At 34.1% G+C, this 27,043-nt stretch overlaps 1 protein-coding gene and 1 pseudogene across 5 annotated transcripts in view; one reads left to right on the top strand and one right to left on the bottom strand.

Annotated features, from left to right (window-relative positions):
- The window catches only part of KANSL1L (KAT8 regulatory NSL complex subunit 1 like), a 132,513-nt gene that overhangs the window by 32,236 nt on the left and 73,234 nt on the right, over positions 1 to 27,043 (top strand). For all 5 annotated transcript variants that reach the window (XM_043577701.1, XM_043577704.1, XM_043577703.1 and 2 more), the window contains exons 3-5: positions 8,092 to 8,233; positions 16,811 to 17,008; positions 20,773 to 20,894. In XM_043577701.1, the coding sequence (XP_043433636.1) occupies positions 8,092 to 8,233; positions 16,811 to 17,008; positions 20,773 to 20,894 (462 nt within the window). The remainder of the gene's footprint in view (positions 1 to 8,091; positions 8,234 to 16,810; positions 17,009 to 20,772; positions 20,895 to 27,043) is intronic.
- On the bottom strand, positions 5,219 to 6,141 carry LOC122481720 (annotated as a pseudogene).

Below are 27,043 nucleotides of genomic sequence, written 5' to 3'. Positions count from 1 at the left end.
TCTCTTTGGCTGGGAGAAGGGGTGAATAGATGGTAGGGGAACAAACCTAAATTTGCCAGTTTGATATGTGAATTCTTTTAAACTAATACTAAAAATTTCAGTTTAGGTAATTGACACACTGGATTCTGCCAGAGTTCTAGGCGGAATTGCACAATATATTATGATTATTCTTGTTCCCTTTCATTTCTAATGTCTTTTCTAGTTCCAGTCTCAGTTTGTCCTTGGACATCCTAAACCCCACCCCTTAACTTAGTTTATCACCATGCCAAAATTTCCTAGAGTTCACAACTGTTTTCTTTTAAATGTTAGTTTGTTTATTTTGAGAGAGAGATAGAAAGCATGAATAGAGGAAGGGCAGAGAAAGAGGGAGAGAGAGAATCCCAAGCGTGGAGCCCTATGCAGAGCTTGTGAGATCATGACCTGAACCGAAATCAAGAGTCGGTCACTTAACCAACCAAGTCACCCAGGTGCCCCCAGAGCTGTTTTTTTCCTTTATTTTTTTGTTTGCTTGTTTATTTTTCCTGTGTGTATATACAACTAGGTGGTACAGTATTAACGTTGTTAACTTGTATGTCAATGAGGCATAATCTTCTTAAAGATAATAAACATTTTAAATGAGAGCTTGCTAACCTAAATGATTCTTAAAAGCATAAAGTAATTTTGAGGGAGGGGTGCGTTGGTTAAGTTATATGCTAAGGTGTCATAAACAGCAAGACGACCTCAATATGAATGTGTAGAATCTATTTTTCTCTCATTTCATAGTCAAGAATTAGGTATGTGGTATGTTTCACGGGGTTTTGCCAGGGACCTGTTGGCTTTGCCAGCCTCTAGGATGCTGCCCTTGCTTGCATTGTTGAAACTTACTCACCAGTTGCTCATCTGATTTTCACACACAATCATTTTTTAATGTCAAGTAATGCATTGATTTGGCTCAAATCTGATTGTTAGGGACTTAATGACATACACCTAACTGCAAGTAAGACTGGGAAATATATAGTACCTTGCTGAGCTACCATGAGCTCAGCTAAAACTGAAAGGGTTCTATTATCAAAAAAGAGGAGAATAGATGTTGAGAGAAAATAAGCAGTCTGTTTAGTTTGCCTCTTTGGCCACCCAAATATCCATATACTCCCTTCTCATAGAGAAAACCTCCACTCCTCAGGATGACAATTCAAAGTCACTTTCAATAGGTGGAGTAGTGTCTTTTCAGTCAGGTATAGATTTGATTCCTTATGATGTGGTGACAAAATAGACAATTTTCTAACCCTCTTACACTCTTGTTTGTTTTATGTATGTAGTAATAGAGACAGGAAAGCTACAATAAAAACTCCTGGGTAAAGAAAATGAGATACACATGATAGGTTCTTACAATAATTAATAAGACATCTTGCTCTAGAAGTATAACAAGGTCTTGGTAGAATCCTAATTTTCCTTTCTGAGAGAAGCTTCTTTGTCCTTTGTCTCTCATAGTCTCTTGCCTTTGCTTTTTGGGACTTACTCCTTATCCATTATCCTTTGTGTCTATATCTGCAGTTAATGTTGGAGAGCATACCTTTAAGTGGAGGCTGTACTGCATTCCCACTTTGCTTCTTGTCGGTGCAAGTTTGGGTTTCTCAGGTAGAGGATGTTTTATGGTACTAGAGTTTCCTCAAAAGGGTGAATTTCCATTCTGTTTGCCTCTAGTCAGTTAAATGTGAAAATATCACAACCAAAGATTTCATTTGTTCATAGTTGTTGAGCCTATAGACTAATCAATTTATTAGTTATTTTTCTCAGGCCATCCAACTCTCCCTCAATTCAGTGACTACTACCTTGAGGCCACCTGCAACAGTACATTTGGGTAGGAATTAATCTAATTTTTGCTCCTAGGTTCATTCTTATTGTATGGCTTAGAACTCTTAAGAGAGATTCTTGGAATATATTTTTTTGTTGTCAGTTGTGGAAAAGCAGGTAGTTGGCTTTTGTATTTCTTTAGGGCCCTGTATTATGGATTAGTTAAAATTTCATTTATTACCTTTATTTATGTGTTCCTAGTTGCCAATATTTGATGTTATGCAAGGGATTTTAAAACATAAATATACCATTTCCTTTCCCATTTGGTAGGTTGCCTTTTTGGTTTTGTTGATGATTTCCTTTGTTATGCAAAAGTTTTTAGTTTGATGTAGTCCCAATACTCTATATTTGCTTTTGTCACCCTTGCCTGAGGAGACATATCCAGAAAAACGTTGTTAAGATAAGTAACCAAGAAATGTTTTCTTCTAGGAGTTTTATGAATTCCAGTCTTACATTTAGGATTTTTTATTCCATTTTGAGTTTTTTTGTGTGTAAGGTATAAGAAAATGGTTCAGTTTCATTCTATTGCCTGTAGCTGTCTAGTTTCCCCAATATCATTTATTGAAGAGACTATCTTTTACTGATAGTATTTTCTTTCCTCTGTTGTCATAGATTAATTGATCATATAAGCATGGGTTTATTTATGAACTCTATTTTGTTCTGTTGATCTATGTGTCTGTTTTTGTGCCAGAACCGTACTGTTGTGCTCTCTGTAGCTTTGTAGTATAGCTTGAAATCTGGGATTGTGATCCTCCAGCCTTGTTCTTTGTTTTCAGGATTACCCATTTCCTATTTTTGTGAATAGTTTTATTGGAACACCATCACACCCATTAATTTATGGCTGCTCATATGCTATAATGGCAGAGTTGTCTCCCTCCTTACAGAAAATGTTTGCAAAACCCTGGTCTGAAGGAATCAAATTCCAGGGAAAGATAAACTCTTCCTGGGTGAGCAAATACCAGTAGAGAAGTTTGGCCTAATTTAATGTATTTTTCCCAGGACAAACCTTATTTTTCTTAGGACTGTAATTTTTCACAATTGGATCTTCTTTTCTAATTTTTTATCCTAGTTTTTTATCATTGTTATCAGTAAGGTAACAAAATCTTTATGTTAAAACAGAAGTAATATAAGTCTCTCTTTAATCTTGGTATTTTAAGATGTAATATTAGAAAGCTCTGTCTTATTCTGGGAACTACACTTCAAGATCAAAACAGGGATGTAGGTTCATGATGTCGACAAGAAGTTAGTATCAAGAGAAATTGTACTCAAAACCACTTGATCTAAATAGCTTGCATTTTTTTTTTCCTGCAAGTTAAGTGGTGACTGCAAATAAGCAAGGTTGGGTACTGAAGGAATATGCTACCTTCCTGGGGAATGACTAGTCTCACTCCTCTGGTGGTTTCCACTCACAGATGTCTTTGCCTTGATTTTCACTGGAAGTAGGAACCCCACCTTATCATCAGCATGTGGTGGTCTGTGATTTGTTCAACTCAATGCAGGGAGTCAGGGTTCTTAGTGGTCTGGCAGGCCAGGTTTATATGCTGACTGGGAAGAGAGGATACTCGGTATACACATATTCTTCCTGGTTTGTTGTTGTATCAGCTATGTTGTCAGTACTTACGTTCTAAGTTTTATTAGCTGTTAAATCATTGGTCATGTAAGTTGTTTACATAAGACATGTCTTGATTTTGAGATATAACAGGTGTTAATATACTTTGAGTGAAATAGCCATGTGCTTATCTGTAACATGTTTACAACCATAATTATTTTTTAGATATGTTTTTAAACAAGGGAACATTTTTGGTGGTAAAGCTTTTTTGTCATTTTTAACCATACCAAACAGATTTTATTAGGTCCTATTAAAATATAGGATAAGGTGTCTGTCTCTTTCCAAAATGTGCATCTAAACCCATGGATCTCTGTATTATTTCAATGTGGTTATATGTGATCAGCCATCATGTAAGCTGATAATCTCATACTTAATTCTAGTTCATTTGAAATTTGCCATAAATCATATCCCATTTTGACTACTGGCATAAACTTTTGGATAAATTATTGTTTTTTTTATCCTATAAAATTGGATTGACTTTCCAAAAAAAAAAAAAAGGATAAGGTATCTTTTATAGAAAATTCATTTCATGTATTACAAGTCCCAGGATTATTTAGTTTACGTAAATTTGATCTGATATTACTATTTTTTGTGTTAATATAATTTAATATAGTGTGTGAACATAAACATAATTTTTAATGTTTATTTATTTACTTATTTATTTATTTTTGACCCACTACCCCCAATGTTTATTTATTTTTGAGAGAGAGAGAGAGCATACACAAGTTGGGGGGAAGGGCAGAGAGAAAGAGAGGGGCAGAGTATCCGAAGCATACTCTGTGCTGACAGCAGACAGCTCAGTGTGGGGCTCGAACTGATGAACTGACCTGACCACCATGATGAACTGATGACCATGACCTGAGCTGAAGTCAGACACTTAACTGACTGAGCCGCCCAGGTGCCCCAAACATAATTTTTATAAACAACTTCCCTATCAGAATATTTTTACTAGAAGTACAATAACATGAACTCCACCCATATTTTTTTTCTTTTTTAGCTAATCGTGAGTTTGACAACCAAACAAAATTGTGTGTTATAGGGAAATTTTCAACTGGAACTAAATTTAATGAAGGAATATTTAAGATCGTCTTTGATTTCCCCATGCTTATTCCCAAACCATACTCTGCAAGTCCTTTCAGCTTTAAAATGAACCTTGAACCCATCCTCTTATCTTCATCTCTTCTTTATCTTCCATTCCCTTATTGGTTCATGCCATTTTCATTTTTTATTCAGTGTTTTAGTCAGAATAGGCTCTCAAGTAACGAATTAACCTTCTAATCTCAGTAGTTTAAACACAGCCAAGGTTTACTGTGGCGTGCATAAAATCTAATGTGGTTTGGGTTGTGATCCCCAACCAACACATCTTGTAGCTATACTGTCTGCAGTAGTGGCTTTGAAGGTTGTCTGGTGGACTGGAAATGACAATATCACTTTTGCCCACAGCCCATTGGTCAAAGCTAGTTACATGGATCCAACCTAAGTGAAATACATAGAGATCACAATTATCTGTACCACACACAGTTTACTATAGTTGTATCTAATTGATTTCCTTATTACCTTTCATATCCCACTATCATGCTTTCTCTACCTAGTAGCCAGAGTGCTTAGGGAAAAAATTTTTTTGTTACTGCCTTGCTAATAACTTCCTTTTTTCATAAAATCCAACACTTTACAATTACCTGTACAAGTGCTACATGCCATGGCCCTTGCTTTTCTCACTAATTTTATGATTGGCAGTTAGTATTATTATCTATGAATAATAGATATTCGTATCTATTTTTTTTTCATTTTAACAGTTTTTATTTAAAGTTGTATATAAGATTACTTTATTCCTGTATCTTCTCAGTTGCTTCTTCCTTCTAATTTGCCATTTTCCTTTCCTACTTGGCGAGATTTGGCTTTATGTTCAAGGATCTTTTTGTGATCTTTGTCCACTTTTAGTCTGCTGATAACCACCTTGCTAGGATGATGCCCACCTGGACAGGTGTGCCGTTTGCCTTCTCTCACTGTACTCATTCAGTGTAGATGATGTATTTCTTCCCATAAACCTGAACTACTTTTTCAATTTCCTGACCTTTGTAGTGTCCTCACACATCCTGTACTTCATCATCCTTTTGGATGGGCATGGATCGAAACTTGTACTTCTGTCTCAGCTCTTTGGAGAGAAGGGAAGACATAATCTTCCTGTGAATGTGGGAAGATGCATTGAAATGCCTTTTGCGATTTTTGCTTCTGTCGGAAGTCACAAAGGGATTGAACTTCATTTTGGCTGCTGGTGCTTCAGCAATGGCTGCAAAAGGGAAGAGCTAATATTATATATTTTTAAATTTATTTATTTAAGTAATCTCTACACTCAGTGTGGGGCTCGAACTCACGACCCAAGATCAAGCGTCGCATGCTCCTCCAACTGAACAAGCCAGGTGCCTCTATATAAATATTATTTTGAATAGACATTCTCTTTTATTGTTTTCATAATTATGAAAATATGATTTAAAAGGGTGTCATTTACAGAAGCAGAATAATGACTACAAACTGCATTAATAATGATACCAAGAGAATTCCTAACTTATATGAAGGTCTCCTCAATCATATTGTATGCAGTTGGAATCTTAACAAAAATAGCTCTTTAGGAACATTAATTTAATGTAAAATCCTGTTATAATAAATATATTCTATATAGTAAAGTTGTAATGATTGTATTGTTTCTCTGACAACAAATGATAATTTATTTTTAAGTTATTTATTGTTTTTAGCTTATTTATTTATTTTGAGAGAGACTGAGAATGAGCGGAGAAGGGACAGAGAGAGACAGAGAGACAGAATCCCAAGCAGGCTCTGCATTATTAGCACAGAGCCCAGTACAGGGCTCAAACTCATCAACTGTAAGATTGTAACCTGAGCCAAAACCAACAGTCAGATGCTTAACTGACTGAGCCATCCAGCTGCCCCTCTTTTTAAGTTTTTATTTAAATTCCAGTTAGTTACCATACAGTGTAATATTAGTTTCAGATATACAGTTTAGTGATTTAGCACTTACATATGACACACTCATCACAACAAATGATCTTTTATTTGCTTCATTTTATTTTTATTATTTTTAAAGACTTTAATCTCCACACCCAACATGGGGCTCAAACTCACAACCCTGAGATCAAAAATAGCACACTTTACCAACCAAGCCAGCCAGGCACCCCAACAAATGATCTTTAAAAGAAATATTTACTCTGGTTAAAGTGTGTATGGAAGACATTCAATTCAATTATGGTTAAATATGTAAAAATTAATAAACTTTATTTTTTTAGAGCAGTTTTAGGTTCACAGAAAATTTGAGCAGAAAATGCAGAGAGTTCCCATATACCCCCATCCCTACACTGATAGAACCTCCCCCACTATCAATACACGGCAAACCAGCGTAGTTCATTTGTAACAGTCTATGAATGTACATGAACAAATTGTTATCAGTTAGTTCTTTACTTTATGTTAGGATTCACTCTTGGTGTTGTATATTCTACGAGTTTTGACTGTAAATGGAATTTTTAAGCAATTTTCATAAAGTTTGTATTCTGCCATTATTTATTGCTTTTCATTTGTATCTTCAATTTCTGTCATGTTTTCCTTTGCAGTCTGAAGCTCCTAATTAGTCTAATCCCAAATAATTGTTTTCTAGTTGGAATATTTCATAAAGACAATTAACTGTAATCTCACAAACTATCGGTTAGGGCAGTGCCCTTGCTCAAAGGTAGAGGAGCTAGGGTTCAACCCTTATTTTCAAATATGCCTGAAAGAAAGTCTTTATGTAATTTTTTTAAAAAAAATGTTCATATATTTATTTTTGAGAGACAGGGAGTAGGGGAGGGGCAGAGAGAGAAGAGAGAGTTCCAAGCAGACTCTACACTGCCAGCTTAGAGCCTGACGTGGGACTCAAACTCACATAGTGAGATCATGACGTGAGCTGAAACCCAAGAGTTAGACGCTTAACCGACTGAGCCACCCAGACGCCCCTTTTATATAAATTCCTTACTATCTTTGGTCTCTGAATCCTGAGAATCAGGTTCTAACACACTGTTAACCTTAATAAACATCCTAGGACTTATGTATTTGGTAGGCTTATTTGAAATGTAGGGCATATTTTTGGTATTTTTTGACAATATATTTAAATTGAGTTTAGGTATTTAGCTAACAATGACCACTGTTTTAGTGAATGAAAATTGCATATAATAAAATTGCTGTGGTTTGTTACATTTGTTACATAGATTTAGATCTAGCACAGTTCAAATGACTGTACTTCTAGTACTTCTGTTTACATATAAAAGCTTCATGTAAGTTTTTATGTGTTATTAGTATCATTCCTGTTTCCTTTCCTTTGCTGGCCCACTCCTGTTTCAGCCCTTGTGCATTAATAAAGTATTAAGTAACAGAAGAGATGATCTTATTACTGGGTATGTAATAATAAAAGCAAGCATTTGTTGGGATAGAAAGATAAGGAAGTTAAAGCTTTTTCTTTGATAAGTTGATATGTGATTCTTGCATGTAATTAGATGTTTTATAAAGGAATTGGGGATTATATGACAGAAGTCCAGGAATTTATTTAGTCTGTGAAGATTTGATTGCCTTTGTGCCTTGACTAACAGTGTTTGTCTTATTCACAGTAACTGTAGTACTGAATGGAAGTGGCTTGTAGACAGAGCAAGAGTTGGCAGCCGATGGACATGGCTTCAAGCCCAGATTTCAGAGCTAGAATACAAAATCCAACAGCTAACGGATGTTCACAGGCAGATTCGTGCCTCCAAGGTATTGTCTGTATTCTTGTATTTTTAAAAATATTATTACTGTTTTAGTTTCTCATCTCTCCACACAAAGTAATTATTATAAGACTTTATAAAAATGCAGTTAATATTAACATTTTTGATATGTCAGTTGCTATAAGTTGAAGCTATCACTATCATGCCTTTTTATTTATCGCGATGAGCAGTTCAGCTACTTGAGATACTTTTCAGTTGAGGTGCTAATAGTCCTTCCTGATCCCATTCTCTTTCCCCATGCCACTGTAGCCAATATTTTGACTCCAACATGTTTTGATATTTATTATTTTTATGTATGTTTTTATATTATTGGCACATAGATGTCTGTGTCTACAACTACTATTTTCCATGTTTTTTAAATTATTTATTTATTTAAAAAAAATTTTGTTTATGAGAGAGAGAGAGAAAAAAAAACACAAGCTGGGGTGGGGGGCAGAGAGAGAGAAAGGGAGACACAGAATCCGAAGCAGGCTCCAGGCTCCAAGCTGTCAGCACACAGCCCGATGCGGGGCTCTAACTCATGAACCATGGTATCATGACCTGAGCCGAAGTCAGATGCTTAACCACCTGAGCCACCCAGGCACCCCAAGTTTTCTGTTTTTAAAGTCCATATAAATGATATATATACTACAAACTCTTTTGTGACCTGCTTGTTTTTGCTCAGCATAAATTTTACATTTTATAGATCCTGCATGTTATTTAATTGTATGAATGCGATGGAATTGTATGAGTACAATGGAATGTTTTATCTCTTCTCCTGTTTTCTATTGATAGACATATACATTGTTTAGTTTTATGCCAGTAAAAACAATACTGTAATGACTGTCTTCTATGTGTTTTTTTGTGAACAAAAAAGAGTTCTTGGTATATGCCTAAAAGTGGAAATGCTGGATCTTAGGCCTGGCTATCTTCAGCTTTCCTGTACTTACTGATGTGATTGGGTAATGAATTTTCCCAATGGCAGTGCATGAGACCTCATATTTCTTCACATCCTTGCCAACATTTCATAATTTTTAACCTCTTAATTTTTCCAGTGTAATGAGTATGAAATATTATTTTATTACTGTTTTAATCTAACTGTTCTTTAGTATAGAGATTTGGACCTCAGTGTAATTGACCATCAAATGTTTTTTGTCTAAGAATTAACTTATTGTTTGCATTCACTCTTTTTTTGGGGGGAGGGTGGTTGGTAGAGGTATGTGTTTGTGAATTATTTTTAAATTTTGGAGACTAATGTGGTCAATTATGAATATTACACATCTCTCATGTTGTGGTTTTTTTTCCAATTTTAATATATATATAATAGAAAAGAATGCATGTTCTTTGTGTGTTCATTATAGAATTCTTTGTTAATTTGTTGACTTTATATATCTGCCATATCTTTATACCTCTATATCTTTCCATTAATGATACAGATTTGTTAAAATTTCTCATTGTGAATTCTTCAGTTTCTTCTGGTAATTGTTAGTTTTTGCCTCTTACATTTTGAAGTAATGCTGCTTGGTAGATACAAATTTTTGATAATTCTAGGTGTTTCTTTTTATAAACTATAAATAGCTAGATTTAAAAAATTGACTCTGGGGTGCCTGGGTGGCTCAGTGGGTTAAGTGGCCAACTTTGCTTCAGGTCATGTTCTCATGGTTTGTTAGTTTGAGCCCCACGTTGGGCTCTGTGCTGATAGCTCGGATTCTGTGTCTCCCTCTCTCTCTGCCCCTCTCCAGCTCATACTCTATCTGTCTCTCTCAAAAATAAATAAACGTTAAAATTTTTTTTTTAAAAAACCGACTCTGATTGGTTTTTATTTTTTATTTGCCCTTATTCTCCTCTCTTTGTATTTATATCTTGTTTTCTTTCTTTTTTTTTTTAAGTGTATTTATTTATATTGAGAGAGAGAGAGTTCATGAGAGCACATGTGCCAGCAGGGGAAGGGCAGAGAGAGAGGGAAAGAGACAATCCTAAGCAGGCTCCACACTGTCAGCTGTCAGCACAGAGCCTGACTAGGAGCTTGAACCCATGAACCGTGAGATCCTGACCTAAGCTAAAATCAAGAGTTGGGCTCTCAACTCACTCAGCCACCCAGGTTCAAGACACCCTATATCTTGTTTTTTCACCTTTTTGGATTGGTAGAATTTGCTTCATTCCTTTCTTTTCCCTATGCTGGTTTAAAAGCTATTCAGTACAGGTTTATTCTTTGTTATTACTCCCAATTTTTAACATACTTAACTATAATCCTAACAATGACTAAAAGTACTCAGTATTTCATATTTTTACTTAAAACATGGATTCTAATGTTATTTAACTACTCATTGCATATGTCTACTCAATGTAGTTGCTTTTTTACGGTCGGTAATTAATTCTGTTTCTAACTAATTTTATTAAAAATGTGCTTACTTTTGTGTTCTCCCTATAAAGCTAGTTTACAGATTAAGCTGCTGTAGCAAAGAAACTGAGAAATATCGCAGCTTTATGCAATACATAACACTTCATAACCGAGGGAGTGAATACAGGCTGTGGTCTTTTCTGTCTTGCTGCTCTGCTATCCTCTAGAGTAGTGGTGATGGCACTATTAAACAGGGTTGTGGTCACCTCCTCATTCTGGCCCTTGGGAAGTGAGAAGAGGAGTGCAGCATTGTTTGTTTTCAAGTTGGAGGTGACTTGGAAATTGCACTACTTTGTCCCACATTCATTGGCCTAGATTTAGGCACATGGCTGCAGCTAGATATGTAGCAGGGAAAGGTGAACAGTACAGCCTTACAATGAGAAGTTGTAGGCATAGCTAAAAATCCAGTAGGTGTGGAGTTTGGTTCTAAAAAGAAGAGGAAAATGGATATAGATTGTTGTAGTCTCTGCTACATTCCCTTTTCTCTCGGTTTACATTTTGCTGAAATACATTCTTTAGTGGCTTCTATCTCAAAGTACCTTCATTTTACCCTCACTCGTCAATGATACTTCAGGTTGATATAAAATTCTAATATGATGGTTCTTTTCCCTTCGTCCTTTAAAGATCCTATTTCACTGTTTTCTGCTGAGCAGTCTATCTGGTAACTTAAAAGCTGTTTTTGTATATTTGATGGTCTACATGTTTTTACCAATAGGTGTCTAATTATGGATTTATTTCTATTTTATCTGTTCTCAGAAGACACATTTTTAGCAATTCACTGAATTTTGACAAATAGGTAGTTGCATAACCATCACCATTCTCTCTTCCCCCATTAGTTATTGGAGAAAAGTGCTTGTTTTATAGGAAAATTGATAAAAGTAAGCTTTCTCACACATTGACTTTAAAGTTCTATCAGATAACTCATGTTGAGATGTCCTGAAAGACTTGGAAATATGAGTTATTGGAAAAGGCAATTTTATAGGAAGATACAGATTTGGAGTTACTTTAGTAGAAATGGCAGTTAAAGCTATGTTATTGTATCAATTTTTACTTTGTTATTTTTTTAAAAATTTATTTTTAACTTATTTTTTAATGTTTATTTATGAGAGAGAGAGAGAGAGAGCGCAAGAACAAGAGGGGTAGGCGTAGTGGGGGGGTGGGGGGGAGGATCCGAAGCAGGCTCTACATTGACAGCAGAAAGCCTGATGTGGGGCTTGAACTCATGCACCGTGAGAGCATGAGCTGAGCTGAAGTTGGATGCTTAACTGACTGAGTCACCCAGGCGCCCCTGTATCAGTTTTTAAATAAAATTCATTCATCTCTCCATCCTGTCTTATCTTCTGCCTTCCCTCTGCCTTTCCTTCATTCTTTCCCATCTTTGCTTTCACGTATACTTATTAGCGTAATGTGTGCTTAAGGTACACAGTGAAGAACAAAACGCACAGAGTTCTTAAATTTTTAGGGTTTAGGTCAAATGGGGGTGAAATTACACAAATGATCACACATATAAATGTTATTTTAATTCCAACCAAAATTTTTCCCCCAAAATTACAGGCTTTTGCTTGGAACTCAAAGTATATTTTTCCATTGAAATAATAATATGAGGAGTTCTTATACAATCCCATCAAGTACTATTTAATTTAAATATTGCTAAATATCTCTTTGTAGCTTTGTTTTTATGGGAAACTGTATTCTACATAGTGAAACTGTGGACATTATGGAGATAATATTGTAAGGTTGATGGTTTTTGGTCTGAAAAGAAAAAGCTGAGAAGGAAAGGAATCAGAGCTCTTAACGACATGTTTACTCATATGGTTAGCCCAACGGTACCAAGAGTCTGTATGTAAATAAAGATTAGTAAGTTTTAGGTACTATTGTGAGTTTACATTCTGGTAGGGGAGAGAGACCATGTAAATAATTAATTGCAATATAAGGTAATATGTGCACTGATACAGGTTTTTAATAAGATACAGAAGTGCCATAGAGAGAATGCATAACTCTTATTTAGGGGTTAGCAGGTCAGAGAAAACATCAGCAAAGAGGTGATGCCTCAGTATGGTTTTGGAGGATAAATAGTTTGCTTGAACCAATGGAACTGGAAGAGGCATTCCTTGAAGGTCTGATGGCATGAAACAACATGATATGTTTTGGAATTTACAAAGTAGAATGAAAATTCAAAGGAGCAGAAAGTATGAGTTGTGCAAGGGTGGGAGAGGAAACTAGGAATGAATGAATGAATGTTATTGAATTCCTTGCATAATTTGTCGATTGTCTGTAGGAAGGTGAATAGGAGGATAGACTTTAAACCCTTAGGCTTACCTGTTCTCTCTGTTGGATTTGGGAGAATTTTGTTCAAGAATAGTTTCCTGATGGAAGTCGTTACTGTTTCTTAATTCACCAAAACCTTCAGTAATTTCCCAATTCTTTCAGATTACCAGATAATTTATCCTTTCTGATCATTTTCTTTAAAGAAGATAATATCACAGGTATTTTTATAGTAAATAGAGTTCTTCGAACAAGTCAAGTTTAAACCGATTAGGAAATTTCCAAGAAAATAGATTCCTAGTAAAATTGATTACTAAGTTTCATACTTGAATCTACATAGTCTGGTTCAGTGGTGTTTTAATGTTTTGTGTGTTCTAAACAATGCTATATACTTGTTTAAACATTTTTAAATTTTGATTATGTCATCTATTGGGATAAATTATTTTTAGGAAAGAAATCTAAACTTCCCACTAATAATTTATATTTTTCTTAGTTCAGGCTAGATGTGTATCTGGCCCTTTGTTTTCTTAAGGATCACGTTATGTTTACTTTATGGAAAAGTCACTACAATATTTCTTTTAATAGTTTCTTCTTACATTTCTTGGAAATCAAGGTGTGTAGTTGCTTATTTATGTGTAGTGTAGTTAAATTATTATACTGAATAGAGAAAACTGCACTTTCTTTGCTCTTCTGGCTTCTTGAATTACTGTAATTAAAAAATTGAGAAGCATGTGGCTAAATTATCTTGAAGAAACTTTCTATTTAACTTACCTTGAAAGTGAAAAAAAATCCTTTCTTAGTTAAATTAGAGATAAAGGGAGGGGAAAGAGATCTAGAGATGTTCTTTTGTAAATATCCTGTTTAAACAGGTCAGGAAACACTGAGATCTACTAGTAGATCTAAACATTTTAGGTCTTTTTTTTTTTTTTTAACTTATTTTTGAGACAGAGAGACAGAGCATGAACGGGGGAGGGTCAGAGAAAGGGAGACACAGAATCTGAAACAGGCTCCAGGCTCTGAGCTGTCAGTACAGAGCCCGACACGGGCCTTGAACTCACGGACTGCAAGATCACCACCTGAGCCAAAGTTGGACGCCCAACCGACTGAGCCACCCAGGCGCCCCACATTTTAGGTCTTTAAGCTGCCATTTGCCTCTTCTTTGACACACTGGGGGTAGTCTAACTTTTGCTAAATTTTTAGAAAGAAGAAAAAGCACATGTTAGCAACATTCCTTCCTTGTTCATCCAACACTTTGTCAACACATTACAACTTCTGTGTTTCTCCTTTTCTTTGCTTCAGCTTCTCATCACTTTCAGAAAAAAATTAAAATAGTTTTTCTTGGTTGAGAAGTTGGTTAGCCTATATTAAATGTTTTCTCTTTTAGATTTCGTTTGTTATCTATATTTTACATTGTAATTTTGTGTATTTAAACTTTTTCATTTAAATTTTTTTAAAATCTTAGCTTTCATGACTTTATATAAATACTGATGATGATGTTGAAGCAATTAATTATTTTTTCACTAAACCTAGTTGCTGGGTAAGGATCTCTTCAAGTGTTCATATCAGGAATAGTTGTCTTCTGGTTAGGTTGACTTGCTTTCATCTTATGCTAGAGTTTTCATGGGTCTCAGTCATTGCAACTCATCCCACTAAAACATTTCATATCTTTGTTATTTACCTTGTTTTCTCTATGATTAGACTATTCTTTTTCTGAGTTTTTTTTAAAAATTCAGCTTTATTCAGGTATGATTGACAAATAAAATTTTAAGATATTTAAGTGTACATCATGGTGACCCAACACACCTGTATTCTTTTCCTGATTTTTAAGAACTGAAACTATCTCTGTAGTGTCTTCAAAGGATATAATCTTCTTCCCTTTTTACTCTGTTCTCAGCCATTGTGAGAGTTTTGTCCAGGGCAACAGTTTAAGGGGGAAGACAATAGATTATGACCTTATTACAGATGTCTTCCTGGTTGAATTTTTAAAATACTACTTTTCATTGAACTAATTGTAGCAAGTTTCCTACTTCTAAATAGGTAGTATTCTAAAGGTTCAAAAATTGATCTTTTGAAATTCAGGATCAGTTTTTCCATATGTACAAGATTATTAGTAAGGGTTATGAAAACAGGCTAATTCACAGCAGCCTGGCTCATAAAATAATCAAACCAAGGGGAATTATAGCTACATTGATATGATGAAAATTTGTATTTGTTTTACAAGCAGATACTGTTGAAAAATCTGGTGAGACGCTTTTACAAATTTTGAATGACATTTCAGATACTTTCAGTCAAGAGCTTTTGAGATTGATGATCCTCTATCAAGTCTACTTTAACTTTAAAAATATCAATGAAACAAAAATTTTTAAAAAATATATTTCTTCAGATTTCTTGATAGCCATATCTGTGCATTCTAGGACAATAGTTATTGAGATGGGATCAACAACTGGATCTCCTTCTCTTTGTAAAAGTTACTAGCACTGTTGGAAGTGTAGTTTAAAAATAATGATAATAACTTACTTGTTACTTTTACCACACATCAGTGGTAATATATTGCTACAAAATAATAAAATGTATGTTTGATACCATACCTGAATGTGTTCATGTTACAGTGATATATGCTCCAAATTAAGGTGTATATTGAAACTATCCATATATAACATTGTAATTTATAGGCTGTTCCCATCCTATAAATAGCACTTATACATGATATAAGCTGGCCTATACAGTTTTTTTTTTAATTTCCATCATGAACTACTGTACTTATATTAGTGTTTTAGTTGGCTTTTCATTACAAGAATATTTCAGCCACATAGCCATTTAATACTTATCTGACTAGCCTATTAGGAGCTTATTGGCATTTTGCAAAACAACCACATATGTGTGTGTGTGTTTCTTTGTGTGTGTGTGTATACAACCATTAATATACAAGTATACATATATACAACCATATACACACACATTTATACATTATGTGAAAATATATATTATTCTTTGCAGGGGGGGAAGTGGTAGAAGCGGTAGGGAGGGAAAAAGTTTTACGGTGAGAACTGATTATGAAACTGTTGAGATCATCTCTGTGCATTCTTTTTCCCCTTTCTCTTCTGTCTTCATTGCCATTGAGGGGCCTAAGGGTGAGAGCAGTTGGAGTGAAGAATCTGGGGAATATGGGAGAATATTTAGCAAGCCAGTTGTGAGTAAGTATACGTGTGTGTGTGAATGGTAGGCAGGGAGGACAGAGGCAGCTAGATCCCTACTCTTTCTTCTAGTTTCTTACATTTCAGAAAATACCGCAGCACAGTTGAAAACTTGTGCCTGTATTATTAACTCATCTACCTAGTAAGCACTAGTGTGGCCTCGAGAGTACTTTTTCTCAATAGTGCAGTCCTGCCCTTTGTTGCTTGCTGGCAGCAGCAGAGTTGGAACTCCTTAGAGTGCTCGGAAAGAAGTTAGTACAAAGTCAGAGTGTTGTTTGGATGCTTGTAAGTTTGGTACTTTAATTTATGAAGCTGGGAGTACTCAAGTATAAAACTCAAATGGAAATGCTAGCTACCAAAATACTCGAAGACTGTATCAGGAAGTGTTCCAAATTTCAGCGTGAAATATTCACATTCTATGTATAAGCCTTTACTTTAAATGTGTCATGCTTTTTACTGCTAATAACTAAAACCAATAAAAGGAAAAATAATTGCATGTATACAATTTATGACAATATTTCACAAACCTAACCCTTAAGACATACATTTTATTTTAGCTACACATGTTTTAAATCAGCCAAGTTTTTACAGTTAGACTGTACTTTCAAGTGTGCTTTCTGATTTCCAAGCAATAATGAGAAGCATGGTTTCATGTGCCTTGTAACATTAAAATTGATTTAGCAGTCAGTTTGTTTTCATTTCAACTCTTTAATTGCTGTTTGCCTAGGGGATAGTGATCCTAGAAGAATGTCAGCTTCCAAAAGACATTCTGAAAAAACAAATACAATTTGCTGACCAAGCGGCTTCATTAAATACGACAGGGAATCCCCAGATTCCCCAAGAGAGTCAAGATCCTTTACCAGAACAAGATTTTGAAATGTCACCAAGTAGTCCTACACTTCTTCTTCGCAACATAGAAAAACAGGTAATGTGAAGTAAGAGTAAGATGGGAGTGGCACGAAATGACTTTTAATCAATTTTATGAACTCTTCAAATAAACCTGTGTGTCTGCTTGGGATCTTGGTTATTAAAGTTTGCCATTTGACATTAAATATAGTTAAAATATTTAGTATGTGACTGGTCTCTCTTATAATGTTGATAGAATTAAGATTATTTACATATTGTATACAAAGTATTAGTACATAGCCATAGGATAACTCATTTATGCAAGGATTGGAAAATCTTTTTTTCTAACAAAATTGCTCATCATTGGACTTTTCTTTCCTGGGGAAAGAGGAGTGATACCACTTAATAGATCTGAATCTGAATAGTTGTTTGATCAATTTATTGATAGAGATTTTTAATGAAAGATATCAGAATATGAGTTCCTTTATTTAAAAAAGGTCATGTAAATAAATGGCAAATTAGCCCCTAACAAATTACTTTGATTCTAAAGCCTTTCCTGATATTTAAATTCTATTATGGTTGACTCTAGAAGTCTAATTATTTTTTCCTGTATCTATCCTTTAAAATCATACCATTTATTTTTATTTAGACATTGGTGGCTTTTGAACAAACCTGACTTTCTAGGAGTTTGTTAACTTGTAGCTGATCTGAATCTGCTGGAATCTACCCAGTTGGGATCACAGCTGCATGATTACCTTGTTCCAGTGGATAATGTGGATTCATGCCTGCCCACATCTAATTTTTCTAAGTTTTTCTGACATATATTGTGAAATAATTTAGTATTAGGTTACTACTATTTTATTTCCGGTAAATCAGGGTATGGTGCAACGCCTCTTCCCCCATATTTGTTGCATTTACAGTTGCCTGGAGTTTTCCTTAATTGCAGAATTGCATAATCAAACTACTTTTATGACTATTTTGTAATTCAGAAAGTTATTTTATAATCATCTGATATTAAATTGGAATGCACTTTACCAGATAGGTGGTGTTTTCAGTAGTGTTGCTTATGTTCCCACTTTACTCTCTTTTCTCTCTCATCCCATAGGATCACTACCCTTTCAGTTTGGCCCTAATTATTTCTCACTCCAGAATAATGTACTTGCTTGGTCAGTCAGGTCTTCTGTTTTTTTGTTTTCGTTTTTATTTTTTTTACCTGTAGTTCATTATTTATCCCTTGAAAAGAGATTCTTTCAATATTTTTTTTTCTCCTTGTTAGCACCGATTTGTTTTGTTAGACCTGAGTTATTAATATCAGAATGGGCTAATTTACAGGGTCTAGTGAGAAATGAAATCACATAGCTCTTTGTTAAAAACAATTTTGAAGAGTTTTAAGTCAGTAGCAGCAGGGCATTAAGCAAGCATGGCACCCTTCTGAGTGCAGCCTTGTGTGACTGCTCAGGTTGCTCACCCATGAAGTTGACCCTGGGTATCACATGTTTATTTTTCGTCCCATTGCTGACAGGAGTGCCAGAGGCTCTGGAAGAGAAGGGAACCGGGAGTTGTGAGAACATTGGTAATGGCGTTAGGTATAGGAAGAGTAGAGCAAAAGGATACAGAAAGGGACACCAGCAATCTCTTGTAGAGGTCATTAGTAAATTGCCTATAAACAGGTCATTTGCTCTTGACACATATGCTAATAATGTTTTCGTAGTCAATTAAAAAATTGTTTACAAATGCTGCTGAAGAGGGATGAGAATTAAGTGGCAGGCCTGGCAACCCTGATACTACACACATTTTTCTTAAGATAATCTGTTGGTATATAACTGTTTGTTGACTATAGTGGACCTTGAATATAGATCCGGTATTGATGACTTACCTGAATTAATTTTATTAGAGAAGTGTTCGCTTCCCAAACAAAATTTATTTATGTATCTCAAAACAATGAAAGAGTTGGCAATTAAAATACTAAAGGCACTATTAAGTTGTACACTGCTTTGAGTTTTAAAAAGCAACTTACTGGTCTATAATATTAATGTATACTTGCATTATTAGATAATGTATTTTATTCATAAATTAAAAGGTAACTTTATTTTAGAACTTTAGGTAATTTAAATTTCAAACTGGTGTATTTACATTAAAAACCTTGTTATCCAATAGCTAGTGTTTTAACTTTGAGTTGATTCGTTTTTATCTTAAGAGTTTAAATTATGCCTCTCCTAATTTTACTTTTTTCTCATTTTTATTATGAATTTCTTATCCCAAACATGGACTCAGATATTTGTGATTTTTATCGGGCTGGATTGAGTTGGTTGTTATAATGTTCTTTTGAGCCAATTATTCACACGTACCTAACCGGTTACCTCCAGGGGCTTAGAAGATTTTTAATGATATTTTTGGCAGTGTTTTGGACTGAAAAATATGGGATACTTTATATATTTCTTTGTATGACTAAACTAATGAATGCTTACCAAGTGGATAAAGACTGTATTTGTACTGATTTTGAAAATGAGCTTTAATTGAAAAATGAGTGATAATTTTTAAAATGAAGTCATTTGGTATGTATTACTTTTTAAGAAAATAAATGGTAAAACATTTTCAGGGTCCTTTTCAAAGGTTTTTTGAAGAATTCAAATACTAGATTCAGTTCTATTATATTCTTTAGTCTCATTATTTCTAATAGTATGTTATTAGTTTCATACAAATGAAAAATTTAAAATAATTATTTTATGTGCCCCTCTATTTTATAATGGAATATCTTTCAGTTAATAAAAATGGTGACACAGGTCTACATATTTAAAACAATAAAATCATACATTAGTAAGTGAGAAAACCAGGTTTTAGAAAATTGATGTGACACGATTAAATTAGAACTGTGTGTGTGTGTGTGTGTGTGTGTGTGTGTGTGTGTGTATGCGTGTTGTATTTACTCACATATACTCAGAAAACTTAGTCTAGAGGGATGGATATATACCAAGATATTAGCAGTGTTTTTACTCTGTGAAATATGAATGCAAGAGACTTTCTTTTCCCTTTTTAAGCCCCTCTATGCTTTCCCTTTTTCTACAATAAACACAGATTACATATGTAATGAAAATAGTTGTCATTCTTCTGTAGAAACGTACTGTTTCCACTGACGTGGCCTATGTTTATTGTAATTGTTGTAGGTTATTGTTTTAGGATAATTTAATATTTATTACATATTACAAATATATTATGTATATTTAAATTTGGAGTAAGGGTCAATGAAAATTTGGAGTACCTAAAAAAAACCCTGATATTTTTGAGTTAGGAAAAATATTGAGAAACAGTGTGGCATTGGATTCAAGCCTGAATTTCTTACCAACTTTATAATCCTTGCTCAAGCTTCAATGTCCTCAGCTGTAGTTGATTTTAATAGTAATATCAGTAGTTCTAATACTAATTACTTTGCAGGTTAATTGTAAAGATTAGAAATAATCTGTTTAGTGCTTTGTATAGTGCCTGGCACGTAGTAGGCACTTCATAAATTATAGCTATGACTTTGTTATTATTAACTTGGCTGCCTCAAAGGAAATATTTTGTGATGCTATTAGCTAAATTCAAATGTTTTAAGAGGATAGGATGAGTAGATAAATGACCTGTAACAAAAATGGATATGGTAAAGGACTACTTTAAAATGTGAACATACTTATAATAAATGGAAAAATTAGTGACATAAATCATCTTTGGAGATTAAAATATTTACTAAAATACAAGCATTTACTTGTTTCATGAAAAGTCAAGCATTTAGTAGGTGCTAAAGGTGTGAGACTTAACTCACATGTCTTGCTTAGCAGTAGTAAAAGGTTACTTGTTTTCTTGCAGAGTGCACAGTTGACGGAAATCATCAACAGTCTGATTGCCCCTCTCAACTTGTCCCCAACTTCATCACCCCTATCCTCCAAATCCTGTAGCCATAAATGTCTAGCGAATGGCATTTCCAGGAGGTAGGTATCAGTGAGATAGTTTGGTTTCTAAATTTGACTTTGGTGATTTTATTTTATTTTATTTTTGATCTTTTAAGTAGTATAGCTGCTTTTTTCTTCTTAAGCACTATTAGAGTACAATCAATAGAACATGGATACATTTTTAGATAGCATCAAACTTACATAATTAAGATTACTGTAAACCTTAGAACGAGGGAGAAAGTTTCCCAGGATGTTTAATGTTTCTGAAAAAGAAAAACTGCGGTACCCTTTGTTAAAGAAGTACTGCTTTATTTAACACACGTTCCATTTTGTACATTTTCTATTCTGTAGCTCTATATGGCCTTTTCAATGCATTTTAAGAAAAAAGACGCTAGATATATTTTGGACACAGAAGATGGATAGATTTCACCCGCAAATTCAGTTTAAGTTTCACTTAATCTGTATCTCAGCTTTTATAAGGAAAAAAATTTTTTCTGAATGTAGTTAATATAAAAATTCCTGTAATCATTAGCAATTTATTACGTTTATCAGCAGATACACAATTACATATATATGGGATCATAATTCTTTTTTGGGAACAGCTTTTGTTCTCTTTTATTTTCCTTATTTTTCTCTTTTAAAGATTCAATTAGAATTAAAGATGCTAATAGAATATTATTTTGTGTGAACATCTAATTTTTTTCAAATAAAATTGTAATGTGGGCTCCTTTAACTACCATAGAGGACTGAGTATAATTTAGTATTGGGAAATATTTATATTAATAATTATATGATTTATTGTTAAATTTTGTTTAATATGGCATGAAAGAAACATTTGTACCATGGTAAAAATGATGCAGAGTAGCTATCACATTCTTAATGAGATTAGTGGATATAAGCTGAGTCTTAAATATAGTGTTATTTGGGTTTTATTTCTAATTTGTTATTTTGAAAATCTAAGTTTTGATACTTTCACTATTTCATTTGTGCTGAGTCTTTTATTCATTGTTGTGTTACGGAAAAAGTTCTTCTGTTGGTTTCACTTTATTTTTGTTGATTTTATATATTCATTCTTTATATCACTGGTGATTCACTTTGAAAGCAGATTCTCACATATTGTGTAGGACAACTCTGATATCTTCATTTATGAAAACATATGCTAATTAAGGAAGTCATAATTACACAAACAAAAAGAAAGTCATAATTACAAGTTGAGCCATTAAATACCATTAAATTGGTGTGCAAACATTGTGATTTGTGGCCATGCCCATTTTAGGTAACACTTGTTTACCTAACCAGGTATTACACTATTACATAAATATGCATGTGTGTACATATTTTCATTTTAATGTACTTGCCTATATTTTTCATTATTCATTCATACAGCATATTGCATAACTATTTGCTGTATGTCATATAGTCAAAGTTCTAGGTTACAAAGATGAAGAAGACAGTCTCCACTTTTAGCTAACTTGCAGTCTCATAGGTGAAACATAATAATTTAAAATATGTAATAATAAAGGAATTGTGTGAAGTTGTTTGAATATTTGATTTTAATAGCTGTCATAGTTGAAAAGATAGCTCATAAAGATAACATGGTTCCAAATGAAAGAGGTATAACATGGGCTTTATTTACTAAATCATGATACTTTTTCAATTCTGTCTACTAATAGTTCAGAGGTTCTTGTTGACATCTGCTAGTAATTGCCATCTTTCCTGATCTCAGGTATTTATTCCTACAAATTAATTGGAAAGTTTGTTTTTGAAAGTTTAGGAAGGGGCCTGGGGGGAAAACTAAAAAAAAAGGAAAAAAAAAAGTTTATAACAGGTTCAAAATCTACTTAAATTCTTTGTTTGCTAGATTTAAGACCAGATTAAAGTTTGCTCTCCAACTTTTTGAAGTATGCTGATATGTAAGTGTTTTCATTAGTTTTATTAATTTTACTAATTCATTTATTTTTGGCAATAATCAGCATTTTTTCAAAATGCTTTCTATATAACATGAGTTCCTTTCAAAAAGCATTCTCACATTTGTTGTCAAAATACATTTCTTGTGAAGAAAAGATTTTATAACATTTGCTAGAAAATGTAATATAGCCACCTTTCATTTAAAGAGAAGGTAGGCAAATTTAGGATATTAGAGATTTTGTTTAAAATGTATAATTTATGTTTAAGTTTATTAGCTGTTTTTAAGTGCTTTGTTACCACATAACCAGCAAACTGCTGTGTGAAACAAAAGATTTGGGGGATACTTCTGGTTTCATTAAATTTTTTGTAAAAATTCTGTTTGTGATAAATATATACCATAATATACAAGTCCATTTAACCAGGAACACAGAAACTGGAACATATTGCAGATAACAGAGTAATAACTCTGAAGGAAAAGTAGAAAGTTTTGAGGGTTTGTGATTGTTGTCTCACATGCCAAAGGGAGGTACTAAAAAATGTCTCTTGGCTTTGTCAGTTACAAATTGAGACCTTAGCGCAAGCAGTGTAGTGGCATGATGGAGAGAGACAAGCGTGAGCTAGTAAGAGAATTGGAGATGAAGTACAATGGAGTCAAGGTTACATTTTCAAAATTGCTTGCTGTAAAGGCCAAAATAAAATGGATGTACAAGGCCAAGAAAGGTATTTTGTTTTTAAAATGGAAGAAATGTAAGTATCTTTATTAAAATGGAGGAAAAGAGCTAGAGATGGTAACTATAGGAATACATATCATAAAGTTATGGAGGGGCCTTTAAACAGGTGGAAATACATGTGTTCCTAGAGAGTGGCATGACAGAGATTAAAACAGATGAAGTCACAGTTGTTTATATAAAGTGACTAGCCAAGAGTGGCAAAGGGAGCTATAGGAGTTAGGTAAAGGTTTGGATAGACATTGACCAAACATTTCTCTTCTCTTCATTTCCCTTTCTGCCCCTCCTCCTTTTTTTGTAGCATGAACAGCCTACCCCTGGAGAATGATGTTTTGTGGTTTCTAAGTTGTTTTCTTTTTTTTTGTTAACCCTTTAGCTATATTGCAAAAAATACTTAACTGATATTTGTACAACTAGTAAGAATTTAAAAGCAGTCTGTAATTGAACTTTTTATAAAATAAGCAAATGCATAATCGTGAAATTCTATAAATTTAACAGATTATTTTAGTACTCACATTTGAGAATATTACCATAGATTTAGAAAATTAATTGGACACACAATTTTATATTACAGTAATATATGAAAAAACTTTGGTTTAAAGATATCTGTATTGAAGGAAGGTGAAATTTATCTATTTATGAGCCTTTTGATCCTGGAAGTAAATAAATGCCGAATGAGGCCTAAATTTAGTTCTTACATCTTTGTCATTTTTCAGCATTGTTGTTATTTTTTTCTTCACATGTAAAATGTGAAAAAAAAAAATCTTTAAAACTCAAAGGTTTTCACGAATAAGGACTTAATTAGTTTAATGTTATTCAAACTTGACACTTAACTAGAAAGTACTTTCTGAAGATGTCCCTTTTAAGCATATAAATACTATTCATTTTATGTATTTCAGTAAATGCGAAGGTAAGAAAATTATTTGAATAAGAACTTTTAAAATCCTGATAAAACAGGGGCACCTGGGTGCCTCAGTCAGTTAAGCATCCAACTTCAGCTCAGGTTGTGATCTCGAGGTCTGTGAGTTCGAGCCCTGTGTTGGGCTCTATGCTGACAGCTCAGACAGAGCCTGGATCCTGCTTGGGATTCTGTGTCTCCCTCTCTCTCTGCCCCTCCCCAGCTCGCACTCTGTCTCGGTCTCTGTCTCTCTCTGTCTCAAAAATAAACATTAAAAATAATTAAAAAATAAAATCCTAATAAAATGTACACAACATAGAATTTACCATTGCAACCATTTTTATGTTTAATGGCAGTTAGGTACATTCATTGTTGTGCAACAATCACCATCATCCATCTCCAGAACTTTTTTTTCATCTTTCTGAACTGAAACTCCATACCCATTAAAGAGTAACATCCCATTCTTCCTTCTTTCCATTCCTTGGCAACCACCACTCTGCTTTGTGTCTCTGTGAATTTGACTACTTTGGATATCTCACGTAGTCCTACAGTATTTGTCCTTTTGTGACTGGGTGATTTCATTTAGCATAAGGTCATCAAGATTCATCCATATTGTGACATGTGTCAACATTCCCTTTTTAAGATTGAATAATATTCTATTTTATGTATAGAATACTTTTTTTTAGTCCATTGATATCTGGGTGAACATATGGGTTGCTTGCACCTTTTGGCTATTGGGACTAATGCTGCTATGAACATGAGTATAGAAATATGTGTTTGAGTCCTTGCCTTTTTTTTTTTTTCGTTTTCATTTGAGTCCTTTTTAATTTTTTGGACATATATCCAGAGGTGGAATTGTTGGATTGAATAAGAATATTTTATTAGGTATTTTGAAAATGAAAAATTAGTGAATGTTAATGATATTTCTAAGCCAAAAGCTAAGAAAAAGCGAGAAACCAGAAAAGTAAGCAAAGCTCAGCATCTACTATTGTCTGAGGACAAATTCTGACAAAATTGAGTTTTGATAGCTTTGTGGAGGGATAAAGAGAAATCAAAGCCAAATCAAAAATCAAGTGAAGTTTTAATAGCTTGTGGGGTGAGAGGAAGATAAATCAAAACCTTGCCTCTGATAGGGAGATGAAGTGAAATCTTCCTCCATGGTTTACAGCCTCAGAGTAAATGTAACTCAGGAAGAAAACTGTTTCCCCTTCCCCACATAGGGCACCATGGGGGAGAGTTGCCCTGGTCCCGAGCAGAACAGAAACAAAACGAAACTTATCTGTCTTTGAGATAGCCTGACCATGGTGGGGACTTGCACATTGATTTTTAGTTCAAATTTGTATTAATGAGTGATCCAAGGAATCCCTAGTTTAAAATGGTTTTGGAATGGGTCATACTACAAGGTAGATGGCAGAGGCAATTGTAGGTTCACTTCTTCACTGGAAGAAAACACCTTCCTTCTTAGCCCTAGAAAATCCTTAGGAATAATTTTTCAAGGCAGTGATCAGCACACAGTTAAATATAATCAAATATGTAAGGACATCAGTAGGAGTAAGAATAAGGAAAATAACAGCAAAAACAGATTACAAAGTTCTCAGATACCAGAATTATTAAACCCTGATAATTTTTAGAAAATAGTGCTGCTTCTGATTTTAGAAATAAAAGATAGGCTTGAAAATATCTGCAGGGAAGAAACTATAAAAGTTATGTAGCACATTTGAAAGAGGTCCAAATAAAACTTCTGAAAAATACTGAAATTAAAGAACTAAGTAAGTTTGGGGAACCTGGGTGGCTCAGTCGGGTAAAAATCCAACTTCAGCTCAGCTCTTGATCTCACGGCTCGTGGGTTTGAGCCCCACATTGGGCTCTGTGTTGACAGCTCAGAACCTGGAACCCAGAACCTGGAATCCCAGAGAATTCATGTAGCATGTAGGTCAGGAGGAAGAAAATGGTTTGAAGTTGTTCTCAAGTCCTTGAATTATTCAGGGCACTGGTAAAAGTACTGATTTTGATTTAACTTTTTATCTTTCTATGCTAAATATGAAGAGGAAGTCCACGTGGTGGGGAGGAGGCTTCCTAGGTGCCAGTAATGTTCCATTTCTTGGCCTGAGTGACGATTATGGGACAGGAGTAGGAGGAGTAGAGAGGAGTAGGTGAGGCATTGCTTCATATTAATAAGTTAAACATAAGATAAACATTTTATGTTTTTATCTATAGGTAACATATTTCACAATCAAAAAGTTCAGAAAAATAGGATACAAATTATACACTTTAAAAATGATAAATAGAAAACACAGTGGCCATAATAGGTTTAAAAAAACAATTAAAATTTTTTTTAATGTTTATTATTTTTGAGACAGAGAGAGAGAATACGAGGGGGGAAGGAGCAGAGAGAGACGGGGACACAGAATCCGAAGCAGGCTCCAGGCTCTGAGCTGTCAACACACAGCCCGATGCAGGGCTCAAACCTATGAACCATGAGATCATGACCTGAGCTGAAGTCGGACATTTACCCTGAGAATGATCCAGTTAATTGATTTTATAACCTTTGCCCTTTATCTGTCAAATCTGTCTTAATCTAGGATATTCATTCTTTTTAAATGAAAGCATTCATACATACTTATGGAAAGCAGATGAAGAATGCCTAAAAAACA

The sequence above is a fragment of the Prionailurus bengalensis genome, chromosome C1 (assembly GCF_016509475.1).
Source record: "Prionailurus bengalensis isolate Pbe53 chromosome C1, Fcat_Pben_1.1_paternal_pri, whole genome shotgun sequence".
In the NCBI taxonomy this organism is placed as follows: Eukaryota; Metazoa; Chordata; class Mammalia; order Carnivora; family Felidae; genus Prionailurus; species Prionailurus bengalensis.
Note: the sequence above shows the minus strand (reverse complement) of the source record. Positions and strands in the feature narration are given on the sequence as shown.